The 17,428-nt window shown below is 57.6% G+C and overlaps 2 protein-coding genes across 2 annotated transcripts in view; both read left to right on the top strand.

Moving 5' to 3' along the window:
• TAF1A (TATA-box binding protein associated factor, RNA polymerase I subunit A) overlaps positions 1–2,186 on the top strand; it is a 23,547-nt gene extending 21,361 nt beyond the window's left edge. Inside the window, exons 12-13 of the mRNA XM_069484496.1 lie at positions 461–534; positions 2,127–2,186. Of these exons, the coding sequence (XP_069340597.1) occupies positions 461–528 (68 nt within the window). The 3' untranslated portion in view covers positions 529–534; positions 2,127–2,186. The remainder of the gene's footprint in view (positions 1–460; positions 535–2,126) is intronic.
• Positions 1,916–17,428, top strand: HHIPL2 (HHIP like 2). The gene is given in 10 exon segments (XM_069484495.1): positions 1,916–2,288; positions 5,528–6,168; positions 7,090–7,233; positions 8,425–8,756; positions 9,525–9,651; positions 9,928–10,070; positions 13,594–13,675; positions 16,072–16,154; positions 16,763–16,951; positions 16,954–17,428. Coding segments are annotated over 10 exon segments (2,394 nt in total). The 5' UTR covers positions 1,916–1,967; the 3' UTR covers positions 17,286–17,428.

The raw sequence follows: 17,428 nt of genomic DNA, 5'->3' as shown, positions 1-17,428 counted from the left end.
TTCTTACGTGCCCAGAGTCAGGGTACGTACCTACCTTTCATTTCTGAGAATTCACGGGCTGAAGTTAGCACAGGTGACTTCTCCGGCCCAGCGCTTCCTGACCTTTGCGCAAACAACCCCGGGGGAAACAGCACAGTCACCAGTGACTCAGGGACGTCGTATGATGTTTTGAAAAGCCCCACGCAGCTAGGTTTGATACTAAACAGCGCAAGCAGGAAAGCAGGGGTGTGTGGCTACTCCCCCCTCCAGAATTTTCTCGTGGTTATAAAGATCTTGTTTGTGCTCTAAATGCAATTTGGGGCTTTCGCAATCCAGAACATTGTGAGCACAGGCTTGGCGGGTCCCGCGGGATGACGGCCTGGCAAACGCTGTTTCTGGTGACGGTGGGAGAGCCAGGGAGGGCGCCCTCCACGGAAGCACATCTGGAGGAGAAAGAAACTTAATTTCATCTGCATTTCAGAGGCAGGCTTTTGCCAGCGAGGAGATTTCAGGATGGACCGGAACCACGGAATACTGGAAGGAGAGTGAGCTCAGGTACCAAATGTCCCTGTGGACCTGTGCACCTGTTCATGCCTCTGGGTTTGGGGCTGGGTGCGTTTGGGACTCCACGTTCATCCAGTCATTAGCCGGGCGTGGTGGCTCACGCCTGTCATGCCAGCTACTCGGGAGGCTGAGGTGGGAGGATTCCTCGAGACCAGGAGTGTAAGACCAGCCTGGGCAACACAGTGAGACCCCATCTCTACAGAAAGAAAAAGAGAAATATTTACTGAAAGTCTGTTATGTACAATGGACACATACAAAGCAAAACAGACTTTTAAATACTAATGTCCCATTTTCCTAGTGAGGAGGAAAGCCCTAAAGCAGGGGTAGATTTGGCAAGAGAACCCGGGCATCCCGTGCGTCCTGGTGGGACTGTCCCCGACAGCCCTGTTGACTCCTTGTGTTCACGGGGCCACACCCCTCTGCCATGGTCCGAAACTGTCTCCCAGAATTCATATGTTGAAACTTAATCGTCAGTGTGATGGGAGGTGGGGCCTTCGGGGGTGACTAAGTCTTGCGGGCTGGGCCGTCACGGATGGGATTAGGGCCCTTGTAGAAAGGCTGAAGGGAGGGGGGGTTTGTCCCTCTGTCCCTGCTGCCGTGTGAGGATCCGAGACACGGTGCGTCCGTGAGGAACCGGGCCGTCACCAGACACAGAACACGCTGGCGTCTTGAGCGTGTACTGCCCGGACTCCAGAACTGCGCAGGAAATTTCTAGTACTTACACACGACTTGGTCTGTGGTGTTTGTCACAGCGCGGACTGACTCCAATGCCCTCCTCTTCCCCTGCCGTCCCCTCTTTCCGCGCCTGCTTCTCGCTGTGGGTGCGGGAGTCAGGCCAGGTCCTGTCTTCTGTCCCCAGTGCTCCGCTTTTCCGGGTCCCGGAGCCACGCAGCACACGCTGCCTCCCGCCACCCCGTCCCCACCCCAGCCCCACCCCACGCTGCCCTGCAGCCCCGCGGGGCCGTGACGCCTGCCTTGCGCAGAGTCCGACGTCTGGGGCTGTGATAGCCGCGGTTCTCGTGGTGGCTCTGGGCCACTCAGCCTGTGAACAAGTGTGAGCGCCCTGGCGTCCCCTGCCCGCAGGGACTCTCTGCCGTCTGCAGCAGCACAGCCCCTCTGCCATCAACACCGGGCAGCCTGCGCCCCCGGCTCAGCACCGGGGTGGAGACTTGCGCCAGCTTCACGGTTGGGTGGGATCGGAGGGCGGGGAGCCCCTCCCGCTGCTTTCAGAGGGACCCTCGGCCACCCAGGCCACAGCAGGGACACTGCTAGAAACCACCTCAGTGCCCTCGGTGTGGGGAGGCGGGGAAGGGGAGGAAGGAAGAGGAAGCAGGGTGGGGTGTGGGGAGGAGGAGCGGGAGGGGGTGGGCAGGGCGGGGAAGCCGACCTGAGCGCACGGCAGCCCGCGTGTGCCCAGGGCCGAAATGCCGAGACGGCCCCTTCCCCGTGCGCAGGGTGGCCCGTGTCGCCCGGCCCCCTGGCTCTCTGCTGGCGTTTTCTGCGTCTGCCTCACGTTCTTGTCGGGCCAGGTGGGCTTGCTGCGGGGACACCCCCAATGTCTAGATTACGGGCCCCCCTTCCAGCCCCCCCGGCATCTCGAGTTTTGCTCCGACTACGAGTCCTTCGGCTGCTGTGACCAGGACAAGGACCGCCGCATCGCTGCCCAGTACCGGGACATTCTGGAACGCTTGGATCTGAAGAGCCGTGAGCTGTGTGGAGGCTACGTCAAAGACGTCCTCTGTCAGGTGGGGCTGAGTAGGACCCTGGGGGAACCTGCAAGGGGCCTTCCAGCCCCAGAAGTCGGGGTGCTGGGCTGCGTGCTGTGGGTCCCGGGGGGAGGGTGCCTGGGCCCTCAGCCCCGTCTGTCTTGCCATTTGTAGAGATGGGGTCTTGCTATGTTGCCCAGGCTGGTTGTGAACTGGCCTCAAGTGATTCCCTCCTGCCCCCCCTTTTGCCGCGGCCTCCCGAAGTGCTGGGATTGCAGGCGTGAGCCACCACGCCCGGCCCGCCCGGCCCACCGGCCCTTTAGAAGCTCACCTGCCAGGTGCCGCGCCGTAGAGCTGCGTGCTGTGGACAGACACACTGAGGTGACAGGATGCTGACTTGGGTTTCTGAAGCCCCAGGGGACTGGGAGGGCTGTTTCCACGGAGCTCTTGGAGCAGCCGTTGTTCGAGTCCCCCCTGCAGAGCTCAGAGAGCTGGCACTTGTCCCCGTGGCGTTGACGCATGGGGTGTGTAAGAGGCAGCGGTGGCGTCTGCAGGGTCCAGTCCTCACCCGCCTGAGTGGTCTGTGCCAGGGGGTCTCTGGTGTGCTGCCGGCAGCGGCCGGGGTTGGGGGTCTTCCCAGAGTCTGCCTGCCCGGCGTTGCAGAAGCGGCCGCGAGAGCCTCGAGCTGTGAGTGGCCGTGACTCAGAGCTGCTGCCTCTCCTGCCACCCGGCCAAGATCCACATCCCAGGGAGGCATCGCCTGGGCTGAGCTCAGCCTGAAACCATGACGGGCATAGGGTGGGGGTGGGGTCAGGGGTGCGGGGAGAGGTCAGCGTTGTAGAACTGACGGAAGGGGCCGAGTGGGGAGATGCCCTCTGGTGACGTGTGGGGGTGAGAGACAGGAAGCACAGGCAGACTTTGATCCGAGACCCCCCACCCCGGCCTGTCGGTGCGGTGCCGTTGCTTGGCGACCCGCGGCATCTCTTCCCCACTCCGGCCGCCCCTGCTCCGGCACGCACTGGCTCTCAGCTCCCCGGGCAGGGCGGGCAGAGGTTAACTGAGAGCTTCCCGGAGTCCAGGCGGCAGTTACAGCAGAGCCTGGCACAGACGCCGGCCACCTGGGTGGCACCGCCCCAGGCTGTGCTCCCTCCTCTGGCTGCTGCCTGGAGAATTAACCGTTTGAGCAGAAGCGGAGCTTTCACAAGCAGCACTGAGACTGTTTCTTTCTCAGATCTCCCCTGGTGGAAATGTCTCCTCCTCCCGCCCTTTTCTTCTGTGTGAGGCTTCAGAAAGCCAAAATCAGCAGTTCTCTTGCTTGAGGAACTTGAGGAAGAAGAATAATTTCAGCCAGGCAACCCTACCCATGGCTAGTTGCTGAAATTTACAAGGCCCACTTTCTTGCCCCGCCCGTGTAGCTCGTGCCCAGCAGTGGGTCTGCAGGCAGTTGCTAATATCATGACCCCCCTCTGATGAGGAGTCAGGAGTTCTGAAGGACGTGCCCAAGACCCAGCAGTCCTGGGCCCTAGGTGCTCAGGCTCCAAGTCCCGGGCCCTTTGCTCAGACTGTGCCAAAGTGCGGTGTCCGCAGTCCTGGCTGTGTCGCGGTTTTCTGAACTCCTGCAAGAGCGTGGGCTCCTTAGAACAGAAACCTTGTGCATTTGCTCACTGCTGAATCCCCACTGCAGAGACTAGTTCCTGGTACAGAGGAGAGACTCAGTCGCTTAGCAGAGACTCTTCCTGCACCTTAATTTCCTCACCCTTAAAGCAGAGAAACACTTGCTTAGTGACTGAGCCAGCTGGGTAGAAGCAACTTTGCAAACTCTGAATGGCCGCACAGAAGTGTGCAACGGTGTGGACAGTATCCACGGTCCCCCTCTGTTCCCTGGTATTTCATCCGTATTTCAGGACACTTGAGAAGGGTCCCCTCACATTGCTTTATGTTAGCGGCTCTGACAAACACCCTAAACAGAAAACAGCCTGGGGAGAGCTGCTGTGAATTTCTGAGCTCCCCCTTCCCCTCTGCCTGGTAACCAAGAGCTTGCTCTGTCCGCAATCTGTAGTCAGGGGAAGTAGGAGAGAACAGGGAGCTCACGCGCCTGGAGGCAGCTGCTGCCCCCTTAGTGAGGTGGTGGAGCACGGAGGGGAGGGAGACAGGCCAGCCAGCGGGCAGAGCCCTCGGTGATCAGGAGGAGGATACGGGGCCCGTGGACTCGGCTCCACTCCAAGGCCCCAAACTAGATCCTTTAAACCCTTGGTCCCCAGCCTTTTAGGCACCAGGGGTCATTTTCATGGAAGACAATTTTTCCACGGACAGGGGGTGGGGGGATGACTTCGGGATGATTCAAAGGTATTACATTTATTGTGCACTTTATTTCTATTATTACATTGTATTATATAATGAAACAATTATATAACTCGCCATAGGTTGGGGACCTCTGCTTTAAACCCTTCTTACTTTCCTAATCTCAGATGCCTCCGTCTTTCATCAGTATAGGGAGTTGCTTGTCTGCCCACGATATTCTGTTTTCCTCCTAAAAAGTGTCACAGGCTAGGGAGGTCCCAGTAGCAGACACTCCCTGGGGACACAGTCCTGCGTTTGTGTTAAGCAGCGTCCCATTGCCCCATGGCCACTGTCGGAGTTTGTATAGCTCCCAGCATGATATTTGCATACCTTAAACAATTAAATTTTTTAAATAAATAAGTGAAGATATTGCCAGAGACCTAATTTCTGGGAGTGGTACATCGAATGCCCATTTTCATAATTTTATTTTTAATTGTAAAATATTCTAAAAATATGGAAAAGCACAGAAAATTAAATAATTAACACGGCATGCCCAGCACCCGGATTTTAACAAGTGTGGAACCTTTTGCCAAACGGCTTGAGATTTGTATAAAGAAATAAAATCTTGCAGATACAGCATTTATAAGGAAGGGAAGGACTGAGAAATTTGGTAACATCTCCTTTGGAAAAAAACATTCATTCATGAAATAAAATTCGAAATGTCAAGAACTAAGCTGAAATGCTGGGGCCAGTATAGGAAATAGGAGAGGGTGGTTTTTGGGGCTTTTTTTTTTTTTGATTGGTTGGTTGGTTTCTCTTTTTCCTGTCTGCCTTCCAGGAGCATTAAGCGGGTAGAAAATGTGGGTCACAGAGAAGAGAAGTGATTTAGCAGTAGGTGGTGGAAAAGGCCCTAAGCAAACCCCAAATCCTGGTTTTTTTCCGAGACCGTTCTTGCTTTCTGCCGTCCGACCGCTGAGCCGGGCCCCGTGTTCCTCCAGGTGTGCTCGCCCTACGCCGCGCACCTGTTCGGCGCCGAGGACCCCCGCGCGCCCGCGCGGCCCCTGCCCGGCCTGTGCGCCGCCTACTGCGCCGCGCTGCGCTCCCGCTGCCCCGCGGCCGCCTCCCTGCTGGCCGGCGACCGCGACCGCGGCCGGGACGGCGCCACCTTCTGCCGGCGGCTGCGCCCCCCGGACCGGGACTACTGCTTCCCCGAGGTGCTGCGGAGCCCCCGCGTCGCCCGCGCCCGGGGGGCGGCGGCCACCGGCCCGGGGGGCTGCCTGCGGCTGTGCCTGGCCGAGGCGGCCTCCGGGCTGCGCAACCCCGTGTGCATGGTCCACGCCGGGGACGGCACGCACCGCCGCTTCGTGGCCGAGCAGGTGGGCGCCGTGTGGGTCTACCTGCCCGACGGGAGCCGCCTGCAGCAGCCCTTCCTGGACCTCAGGGACGCGGTGCTGGCCACTGCGCGGATCGGGGACGAGCGCGGCTTCCTGGGCCTGGCTTTTCACCCCAGGTTCCGCCGCAACCGCAAGTTCTACGTCTACTACTCGTGCCTGGGCAGGAAGAAGGTGGAAAAGATCCGGATTAGCGAGATGAAGGTCTCCCGGGCTGATCCCAACAAAGCCGACCCGAAATCGGAGAGGTGAGACACGCCCAGGAGGACCTGCAGCTCTGAGCCGTGTTCTCAACGCCGCTGGTCAGTCCCTGGAGATGGTGGAGGCAGCTGCACCGGGTTCAGGGCACGAGCTTGAACCTTGAGTCGGGGTCACTGCTGCTGGGGGACCGCCCAAGTCAGACCCTGAGTCGAGGTTCTTTACGGGGACCCCTAGGGGCCAGCGCCTCCGGGTAACTCTGTCTGTAACCAGCTTGTCTTTGGAGAGGAGCAAGAGCCCGCAGACGTGTGGGTTTGAGGAATGCGTGTAGATAATGCCAATATAGTAAATACTGCGGCAGTCTCTGATTAGAGTGTGGCCGTTAGAGCCCAGACCCTTCACCTTGAGACTGTATCTCACCATGTTTCACGTGGTGAGATGCAGTCTCTCGGGGATTTCTCTGTTCTCCCAGGAAGCTACGGCACGAGGCCGTCAAGGGGTGACACTCGGTCCCAGGAGGACTCGGTTCTAACTGGCCCTAAGCTCAAGCTCTGGCCGTCCTACCGCCCCGCCTTGCTTCCTTCTCCTCTGGGCTTTGTGTCTCGTCCCATTGCAGACGGGCTGGAGGATCGGAAAGAGCGTGAGGAACCGATAGACTCGCCCCTGCTGAGTTGCCCCAAGGGAGGGATGGAGAGTTCTAGTAAAGCAGAGAGTCCTAGAAAAAGGCAGATTGTCACCCGGGCTGTGTCTACAGCTCACGATGTCGTGATATAGGGGAAAATGACCCACAGAGGAGCCACAGCAGGACATAGGGGGCATCTCAGAGCCCCAAAGCTTTGTGGTCCCTGGAAACTCAGAAGCCGGTCTCAGCTGGCCTAGCAGATCTTGGTGGCTCGGACCAGTCATCCCCTGGTGTCCTCAGAGGACACAGCTTCAGCTTGATTCAGCAGGGTTTGTTTTTTCTTTTCCAGAGTCATCTTGGAGATAGAAGAACCAGCTTCAAATCATAATGGCGGACAACTTCTTTTTGGCTTGGACGGCTACATGTACATATTCACTGGGGATGGAGGCCAGGCTGGGGACCCCTTTGGCAAGTTTGGAAACGCCCAGAACAAGTGAGCTGGACGGACACGGGGCCCCGGCCCTTTAGAGTGAGCCCTTGGTACAGCGTGTTTGCCGGGATGGGGTCAAACCCAAGTCACACACTGCAAACGGTGTGATCTCCTCCAGTGAGGCACACGGGAGGGACACTGGGCTCCCTGTCCTATAAAGTTCAGACACGGCGCACTTTGGTAGTTAATGTGGAAACTTAACGGAAACTCTCAGAGCGCCGTGTGAGCTCCGTGTTCCAGGCACTGTGCTCGCCCCACGAGAAGGTAGATAAGGAGAACTAATGTGTGCCAGGTGCTTGCTGTGCGTCCAACATCATTCTGAATATTTCACATGCATTCGAGAATGTGATTCTAATGACCTTCCAGGGCAGGGATTTTTATCTGTTCTGTTAATTGGTGTGTTACCAACACCTAGAACAGACACCTGGCACAAGAAGTCACTCCACCAATACACATGGAATAAATGAATCCTATTAGGTGGAGGCATTATGATACCCATTTTACAGATGAGAAAACAGAGGCTCAGAGGTCACTCAGTGGGTAAGTGGCAGAACCAGAGCCCGAGGACACTGTGCCTTCCAGATGAAGGTCACATGACCTTCTGCCCTAAGCATTTGGCTCCTGTTATTCCTAGTAATAAAAATATCAAGGTTAATAATACAGAGCTGGCATCTGTCAAATACCTGCTGTAACTCAGGAGTTGCATGAAGTGCTATCTATGCAGTTGCTCATTTAACCATCATATTATATCACCACCTCTCTGTAAGCTGGTGTTACTCTCCCCTGCTTCACAGACAAGGGAACCCTGGCCTGGAGAGTGTGGTCATTGGCAGAGACTCTCCAAAGCCTTTGTTCCTTTTACTGACCACATTGCTAAATAAAGAGTAAAACCAGCTTCTTCTAAAAATGTATAGTATTAGACCAAGTCAGGGAGAAACCATCCTCATGATTGAAATAAAAAATTAAAGCCACCAGTTGCTCAGGGTCACACAGAGCAGGGTCACATCACACTTTTGCCTGGTGGTTCTGTCTGAGCCAAAAACGGGGAATTCTTAACACCTTGTAAATATTTAAAGGAAACTGTAAGTGGCGTCTCCCCAGGTGACCCCCAGCACTCTGGTGGCACCGGCTCTGAGCTGGCCCTCCTGGGTGGTCCGTTCCAGTTCTGTGCCCGTGTCTTGCTCTTTCTCTCAGAAGCTCCCTGCTGGGAAAGGTGCTCAGGATCGACGTGGACGGGGCCGGCCCGGGTGGCCAGCGGTACCGCGTCCCCTCGGACAACCCGTTCGTCTCCGAGCCGGGCGCCCACCCCGCCATCTATGCCTACGGGGTCAGAAACATGTGGCGCTGCTCCGTGGACCGAGGGGACCCCGTCACACGCCGGGGCCGCGGCCGGATGTTCTGTGGGGACGTGGGCCAGGACAAGTTCGAAGAGATCGACCTCATCGTTAAAGGCGGGAACTACGGCTGGCGGGCGAAGGAAGGGTTCGAATGTTACGACCAGGAGCTTTGCCGCAACGCCTCTTTGGGTGAGTGGGGAGCTCTCCGGGTGATTTCTTGAGCGAGGTGAGAGGGTTGGAGGTGGGGGTGGAGGACTAAAGCCCGAGTGTCGTCTGCGTCCTGCGGAAAGCACTTCCCCGAGTGGCCCTCCAGCCGTGGCGCCAGGGACACCTTGGCAGGGGTTGGTAAAAACAGCAGCTCCCTAAGCTCTGTCTCAGACCTCATAAATGTCAATTTTGGGTGGATTAGGGGAACGGGATTGACTTAAGTATCTGTATTTTAAACAAGTCACCCACGTGATTTTTAGGTATAGGATTTTGAGGGCCACTAGCAGAGCAAAATTGGTGGCCATATGTTTTCCTGTGTTTCCCAGCTGGGACAGCCCAGTGACATGACTTCTCAGGATCCCAGTGTCCCGGCTGTGTTACCATTGCTTCGTCTCTTGTCCTCTAAGTCAGGAAGCCGTCTTACAGACCCTCGCGAGATTTTGCACATCCTTAAGCCCGAGTGTCTGCCCTGTCAGCGTGGGGGGAAGCATAACGTATGGATTCCGGTCACTGCCTCGCAGGTGGGGGAGACTTTGGCTTCCTCTCTGCCTGCAGGTAACAGGGAAGCTCTCGCACGCGGTGGCTGCCCGCTGAGAAACACAAACATGATGGCGTGGCTGCCTGCCCTGCTGAAGACCCAGAGATACGGTGTCCCTCACTGAGTCAGGCAGCGGCATTAAAAAGCCCCCTTCCTCTTCCTTGACGATCCCAAGTTTTGTCCGTGACACTCTCTCTCTTGCTCCTGGACAGATGACATTCTGCCCATCTACGCCTACGGCCACTCGGTGGGGAAGTCGGTCACCGGAGGGTACGTCTACCGCGGGTGTGAGTCCCCGAACCTCAACGGCCTCTACATCTTTGGGGACTTCATGAGCGGGTAAGGAAGGGTTGATGTCCCCTCTCCCTTTCTCATTTTAGCATTTTTATTGAGGTAAATTCCAGCACCAAACTCCTTTTGTAATAGAAGATGAGCTGCCCCACGCAGGGCAGGTGGGCGACCAAAGCAGCCTTTTGGGTTCTTGGAGGAGGCTAGTTACGGATCTGTTAGTGGGAGACCCAGTCCTGGTACTCCAGGATCCTTATTCTAGGAGAAAAGAGTCCTGCGGAGTGGAAATATGGATGCCTAAAACATAAGGTTTTGCTTTTCATCTAGTCGACTGATGGCTTTGCAGGAAGATAGAAAAGCCAAGACATGGCGGAAGCGGAACATCTGCGTGGGGAGCGCGGCCTGCGCCTTCCCGGGGCTGACGGGCACCCACGGCAAGTTCATCATCTCCTTCGCCGAGGACGAAGCAGGTAACAGGCGCGCGGGCGGCTTCACGTCCGCTCGCCGGACGCCAACAATTTATGTAAACAGCGATCGCCACTGGGTCTGCGATCGTCACGGTCACTTAGTCGCTGGACGCTGCTCTGAGCACGTGGCGTTTTCCACCTGTTTAGCCATCGCAGCATCCCCGTGATACAGTCATCACGCGCATTTCCCCAGTGAGGACACGGACAGAACACGCCAGCCTGCCCCTTCTTGGTCGAACCACGCAACTCACTGCGGGGAGCGAATCTGCTCTAAGCCACAGTCGCGGGCACGTGTGCAGGGCCGGCCGGGCCACCCTGGGCGGGCGGTGGGTGCCTGCCCTGCCGGTGCTGCCGAGGGGGCGTCTCTGACCGTCGTCCGCTGGCTGGGCCAGGCTCCTTCCAGGCCCTGCCGGGAGTTGGTGATCCGGGGGGAATTTATGTTTTGAGAAATCTGAGAAGAGGGCGGTGAGCTGGGTAGGAGGTGACTCGCTGGACTAGGCACACATTGAGGGGACCCGTGAAGCAAGGCACAAGCACATGTGCACGAGAGAAAGAGAGAGAGAGAGAGAGAGAGGGAGGGAGAGACGTGCTCGAGTCTAATAAATTTCCAAATATTTTGTAATCAGAAAACAGATTTTTAGTTTCAGCTTTACATACCTTGTGTTTCATTTTGAAAGGTAAACTTTTCCAATTTCAAATACATTTTATTTTGTTTGAGTGAGGACGTGATCTTTTCAGTACTTGGCCCCAGATCTCGCCATGCTTGGAGGCAAAGAAGAAAAGGAAACGGCCCCTCAGGGCCCCTGCGGACCCGGGTTCTCTGCAGGCGCAGCCAGGGCCTCCCCCAGCTGCACTCGGGCGGCCGCGCGGGGCGTGAGATCCGTCAGCTCCGGCCGCGCTCCCGTCAGTTAGCGCGTGGGCAGATGGAGCCGAACGTTTGGCAGGACTAGGGGATATTTTGGAAAATGAAGCGTTCGTACTAGGAGAAGGTCTGTGTGGGTTCCAGCTGGAAGTCTAGACACATGAAAGAGGCGAGAAGCCACAGGCCGGCAGGCTGGTGCGCGGGGGAAAGTGGGTGACGTAAAAGCCGCAGGCCACGCGGGCCCCTGCCCGCCGGACCCCGGGCTGCCGCCTTCTGTGGCTGCCCCCTCCTCGGGGAGCCCCGGAGCCCCGGTGTCGGTGGTCTGCTGTGTTCCGCCTGTGGACGTCTCCCAGTGCCAAACAGGCAGTCTTTGAAAGACCGACGAGTCCTCTGGCAAACACAGCCAGGCACCCTTGGCTGGGTTTCACGGCGTGAACTTGCCAAGGTGTCCCGAGCCTTTGCCCAAGGGCGGCCCCGAAGCCAGCGGGGCTGTGCCCAAAACTAGTTAGTTTTTTTTCCAGAGTTGCTTGCTTTTGTGTTTTCTACTCTTGGCATATTCTTTCCCTCTGAGAGACAGTTTTAAACCTGAGTATTATCGCATTACTTTATGATCAGTCACTGGCGTTAGGTAAGTCGCAGTTTAGGTGGCGCCTGGGCTCTGCCTTCGCTGTGGCTGCAGCTCACGTCCCGAGTTCTCAGAGCGGACCCGGCCGGGCTGCACGAACTGCCGAGTGAGGCCGGCGCAGAACCGGCCGCCCACGGCTGAGGTCTGACCGATGGCATTTCCGAACGTCAGTCACCGAAGCACCTTCCCAAGAGGGTTGGCCGCTCAGTACTTGCATTTTTGCTGTACATGGTATATTGTAGGTTTTTGTTCCCCTCCAAATATATGTTAAAAATATCAGTTGGACGCGACAGATAAAAGTCGCCTCCAGCGGTGTTTTCTCCTGAAAGTACAATGGAAGGTCTGTGGCATGTGGCAAACACGGAAGTTACACGCGTGGCGGTCACGTGTGGGGAAAGTGCAGGGTTTTCAGTTCTCCGTTCAGACCGAGAGGGCCTTTGCGTGGTTTGGGGGTCCCCGTGTGAGAGTTACCTGCGCGCACATGGGCCCTCGGTTCACACCTTGTTTGTCTAACAGTGGAATCGCCTTGAACGGTCGGTCGGGGCAAACTACCTCCGGGGTAGCTGCGTCCCGACTCCTCAGACCTCTCAGCAGGGGAAGATTATAGACATAGATTGTCGGACACACCACGGCCTGTCAGGCAGCTCTTACCCTGCGCAGGCTCTGCAAGGCCGTGAGCCTTGCGTTCAGCACAAGACTAACACTGGTCACTGCTCCCTACAGATGCAAGGGAGAAAGCAGTTGTTTAAGTAACTCAGAGCTGGCCCGGGCGCGGTGGCTCACGCCTGTAATCCTAGCTTTCTGGGGGGCTGAGGCAGGAGGATCGCTCGAGGTCAGGAGTTCGAGACCAGCCTGAGCAAGAGCGAGACCCCCCATCTCTACTAAAAATAGAAAGAAATTATATGGACAGCTAAAAATATATAGAAAAAATTAGCCGGGCATGGTGGCGCATGCCTGTAGTCCCAGCTACTTGGGAGGCTGAGGCAGGAGGATTGCTTGAGCCCAGGAGTTTGAGGTTGCTGTGAGCGAGGCTGACGCCACGGCACTCACTCTAGCCGGAGCGACAGAGCGAACCGTCTCTCCAAGAAAAAATAAACAATCCAGAGCTGTATAAAGCTCTTGGTTTTTCAAATTTGCAACTTAACAGACATCATCTATGGAACCGAGAGAGAGCTGTGTAGGGTGCACAAGAGCAAGTGACTTTAATTCAGCGCAAATGCCCAGGCGCTGTGCCAGGGTCCCAGAGCTGTGGGGAGTGGGGTGATAGGAAAGTCACAGTAACACCACACTCAGCACTTCCTAACTGAACGCTCAACAATCGCTTGAGGGGTCGCGACCCCTAGTTTACAAAGGAGTAAATATCCTGAGGGTTATGCAGGTGAGGAGCTTGCGCAGGATGACAGAGAGTGACCGCTGTCCCTGGAATTCAGACCCCGACTGGCCAGCTCTCAGCTGGGGCTCGCAACCCACACTACACCGTCCCGCCCCCGCAGGTAGCCATAGAGCCGGGGGAAGGAGGGAGTCACCTCCAGAAAGGAACAGCGTTTTCTGGAGTTCAACCAGGAAGAAATGGGAAGAGGCTGGGCTCCTTCTAGAGACACAACAGAGAGTGGGTGGGGGTGATTTTGTGGGGTGAAGAGTGGGAGGGTCACAGGGAAATGAGGAGGAAAGAGGAAAAAGGGAGGGTGAGGCTCAGGGGAGACAAAAGGACTAAATTAGGGACAAAATAAAGCCACAGGCTCAGCCTCAGCCCGTGTCCAGGGTCACAGAGAGTCCTGTCGGCAGGGGAGAGTTGGGGCAGGAAGTGGAGGTTCACGGAGATGAAGGCTTTGAGAGCGAGGGGTGACCGGGAGAAGCGTGTTTGGTCCCGTGAACATACGTGTGCATCTGCTGAGGGCCTGGCCGTCAGCTCCCAGGTTGCTCCACAGGGCTCGCTGCATCCCAGGGCTGTCACCTCCTTTGACCTTTTCTGTGCCTCCAGCTGTGAGTTTCAGCCCTGCCCGGCGTGCTCTGACCGCCTGTGCTCTCTGTTTCCCCAGGGGAGCTGTATTTCCTGGCCACCTCCTTCCCAAGCGCCCACGCGCCGCTCGGATCCATCTACAAGTTTGTGGACCCCTCGAGGTGAGATCGGGTGTCACTGTCTCCCCAGGTGCATTTTCCTTGGTCCTCGTCTCCACGGCGGGTCGTGAAAACAGTCCTCACTCCCCAAGAATCACCGGAAATTACCAGTGAAGCAAATCTCTGCTGCAGATGAAAAGCAGTTTGGGCGAACGCCTGTGCAGAACAGCATATTTAGAGAAATTATGGGATGTTTGGGAGATGGGCTCTTTGCAGTTGGAAATGAGACCCTTGATCCTTTCCAGGACGACCAGTCTAGGCATCTGGCTCCTGTTCTGTTTTTTTTTTTTTTAATCTGGATGTTTCTGTCTGGGGTCATGTGACCGCAGGTGGACACCTCTGGCCACCGGGTGAGTGTGGCCGTGCCGCCTCCTGGGCTTGGCTGAGTCTCAAGGTCTTTGGCAAATGCTTAAACTACCAGGTTCCTCAGCGTCTCCACCTGATCTTTTCTGGAATCCGGAGTTTATTCACTTGGCGGACTCTGATTGTTTCTGCCTCTTGGCCCACCTTGCCCAGGGGCTGACCCAACCCCAACAGGGCGGGTGGAATCTTCCCAGCTGGGCGTCTGAGTCCGGTTCTCTGTCCCTGCGAGGGAGAGGCGTGTGTACCCGGGGAGTCCGCACCCGCACCGGGTTCATCTCGGGATTCTCGCCCACAGCAAGGCGTTCTCCCCCTGAATCAGCTACAGACGGCCCTGATTCAAGGAGAGGGAAACTTCCGTCTGAGGCTCAGGCTGCCCACATCCAGACTGGTGCTCGGTAGTCGCTGGGCAGAGGGGTCCAGTCCCCGCTCCGGGCTCAGGGCCGGCCCCGCGCAGCTGCCTGTCGGCTCTGGGCTGCGTGTGCTCAGGACTTCCTGGAGGAGGCTCCGACCCTGGGCTGGGCCTGGGGTGCCCTCGCTGTCCTGTCTCCCGCGCTTAGGGCTGGAGCAGCCCCCGGGGAGGTCAGGTGCTGCAGGTGGCCAGTGACACTGACAGCCGTGCTGTGCGCATCCCTTTTTCTGTCCTTGGGCAGTTTCCTCCTGTGTGAGGGGACGAGTTAACTCCCCTTCCCCCCGAGAGCAGCCGAGAGAGGCGTTCAGAAAGCGCCTGTGAGGCCTTTGCACCCTGAAGCCGGCTCTGCTGGGTCACCTTTCTCTAGGTGGGCGTGTATTGCGGTGCGCACAGGTGACGTCCTCAGTCTGCAGGTAACGCAGCCGAAGCCCTGGACAAGGCGCAGCTAGTGAGAGGGGCCCAGGGTAGGGGCCCGGTTCTCGGTGGGCCGAGGTCGGGTCGGCACCGCCCGCCGGCTCGCACGGACGTGCCAGAGCTTCGCCGCCACCGTGGAGCAGACCGTGCGTCCCCGCCCGCATCCCGTCTCCGCACTGATGCGCCGGTCCCAGCGCTCTGCGGGCGACGGATGGATTCGGGCGGGCGTCATTTCCCTCCTGCCCAGCTGTCAGTGACCGCTAAACACGGCGGCCTGGGTCTGAACACTGGCCTTGCCGCCGACTGGCCATGTGCCCTGGGGCCTGCCGCTCAGCCTGCGCGTGCCTCAGTTTCCCCTCTGTAAAATGGGGTCAGTAATACAGCAGCACCGACCTCCCAGGCTTGTCATGAGGATTCAGTGAGGTAATCGTTATAAAGCGTTCAGAACGGTGTGAGCACTTCCTAAATAAACACTCAGGCAACTTTGCCCCACCCGAGGCGAGGGTGACACGGGGAGAGCCAGCGCGAGGCCGCGGGACCGGCCGGGACGTCCCAGCTCTGCTCTGTCCGGGGGGAGAGCACAGTCTCAAAGTCCCTTTTATTTCAGACAACGCAGCCAGACCACAGGCGGTTTAAGGACGGGGGCTGCTGGGCGCGGGGCTGGCGTCACTGCAGGGCTGAGCTGCGGGTTCTCAAAGAAACTCTTTAAAAGGAACCACCGGCCGCAGCAGCAGAATCATCATTGTCGTCATCGTCGTCATCCACTGAGCTCTCGGGATGTTCTGGGCGCTGTTCCGTGTGTGCGTGTGTGTGTGTGTGTGCGCGCGCGCGTGGTTGTTCAAATCTCATTCTTTATCAGTCATTTATGGTGTGTCGGGTACACGGCTCTCGTGTAACCTTCGCCTGCGAGGTGGGCACTATTCGTTCTTGCGTTTTGTAGAGGCAGAAATGGAGCCTCAGCCAGGTTTTCCTGCCCCCCGTCCCCAGCGGGTGAAGCCATTCCTGAGGGCACCGCGCCCGGCCCCTCTCCAGGGCCCGAGGAGCCTGGTGGTGCCCGTGTCCTCCGGCCTCTCCTGAGCCCGCAGCCCGTTTCCCGCTACGCCTGTCCCCATGGATACATGCGGACTGAGCCCAGGTCTTGCAAACGTGGCCTTGGTGTCCTGGTCGCATCTTCAGGGTGTCCCGTCCTCCCCCGTCCTGTCTGTCTTCTCAGGCGAGCGCCGCCAGGCAAGTGCAGATACAAGCCGGTGCCGGTGAGAACCAAGAGCAGGCGGATCCGGTTCAGGCCAGTTGCCCGTGAGTCCGTCTTGGGGTCTGACGCTGCAGCCCCCGAGGGCAGGCTTAGATTCTCCCTGCGGAGCGGGCTCTGGGGCGAGCACTGTCACTGGTGGCTGAGTCTGTACCTGTGCTCTGCGTACCAGCGTGAGTGGGAGGGACACCTGCTTCCACTCAGCCATCATTCACGTCAGTCACTCAGCACTCTCTCGTGGCGGGCGCTGTGCCACGTCCTGGGGACACGGCAACGGACACTTGGGGTCTCTGACCTAGGAGCTCAGAGTCCAATGCGAATGCTGCAGGCAGATAAAGAAATAGCCCCGAGCTTTGGGTACAGAAGGACGTCCAGGGCCCCTGGGGTGAGGAATTCTTCCTTGGGGTGGGGTGGGAAGTCGGGAAGGACTTCCAGAGGAGGGATGCCATCTTAAGGAAACTATTCCAGAGCCCTGTATCATGGGAGGGACCCTATTAAAAGAATAATGTATTTAGATCAAGGCCAGTTAAGGGAATTAAATAAAAAGAATTTATATTAAAGAAGCCTCATGCGGTATAGGTTTCCCGCGTGGTGCTTCTCTTATCGCTACTCCCCAGGACTTACATTTCTCACTTAATACATGCTTATTTCTCAGAGACGGTCTTGGACTTGCTAAAGGAGCAATCGGAGAAAGCTGCTAGAAGACTATCCAACGCAACCGCAGCTTCCAGCCCAGCCCAGGCTCCGTCCCAGCAAGGCTCGGCCAGGAAGCTGGCTTCGCCCACAAGCAGCAAGAAAACGTTGCGAGGGCCTGGTCCAACGAGGAGAGCCAGGGTGGGGTCCCCAGGCCCCAGGGGGAGAAGAGGAGGAGCCTGAAAGGGCACAGTGGCAGGACGAGGCAGCTGGCAGAAGTGTCCCTTGACCCTTTGCCTGAGGTGGCCCACAGCGGGAGAGGAGCTCCACCTCCCCAAGTGCAGTCCGGGAAGCCAGGGCGGAGCCGGGGCAGGCAGAGGGCACTTGGCTTAGGGCCCCGTGGCTTTCCTCTCTCCGGGAAATCCTGCTGTCTCCCACGGCACCCTGTCTACTCTGTAAACCCGCTTGGAATCCCCCCGGGGGTCTCATTTTTGCCTTGTGAATGCCTAGGACCTGAGGTAATAAATCCACATTTGCTCCTCTGATCTCCTGGATGTTTGTCCGACGTTAGGAACCCCGGCATGCTCACCACGCTTGCCTAAGAACTGCACTTCACTCCCTGCTTCCTCCCGGGTCGAAGAAGATGCTGTCTCCTTTCCCCTGGCCCAAGTTCATGACCTGAACAAGA

The sequence above is a fragment of the Eulemur rufifrons genome, chromosome 11 (assembly GCF_041146395.1).
Source record: "Eulemur rufifrons isolate Redbay chromosome 11, OSU_ERuf_1, whole genome shotgun sequence".
Lineage (NCBI taxonomy): Eukaryota > Metazoa > Chordata > Mammalia > Primates > Lemuridae > Eulemur > Eulemur rufifrons.
This window is presented reverse-complemented; position numbering and strand designations above follow the sequence as displayed.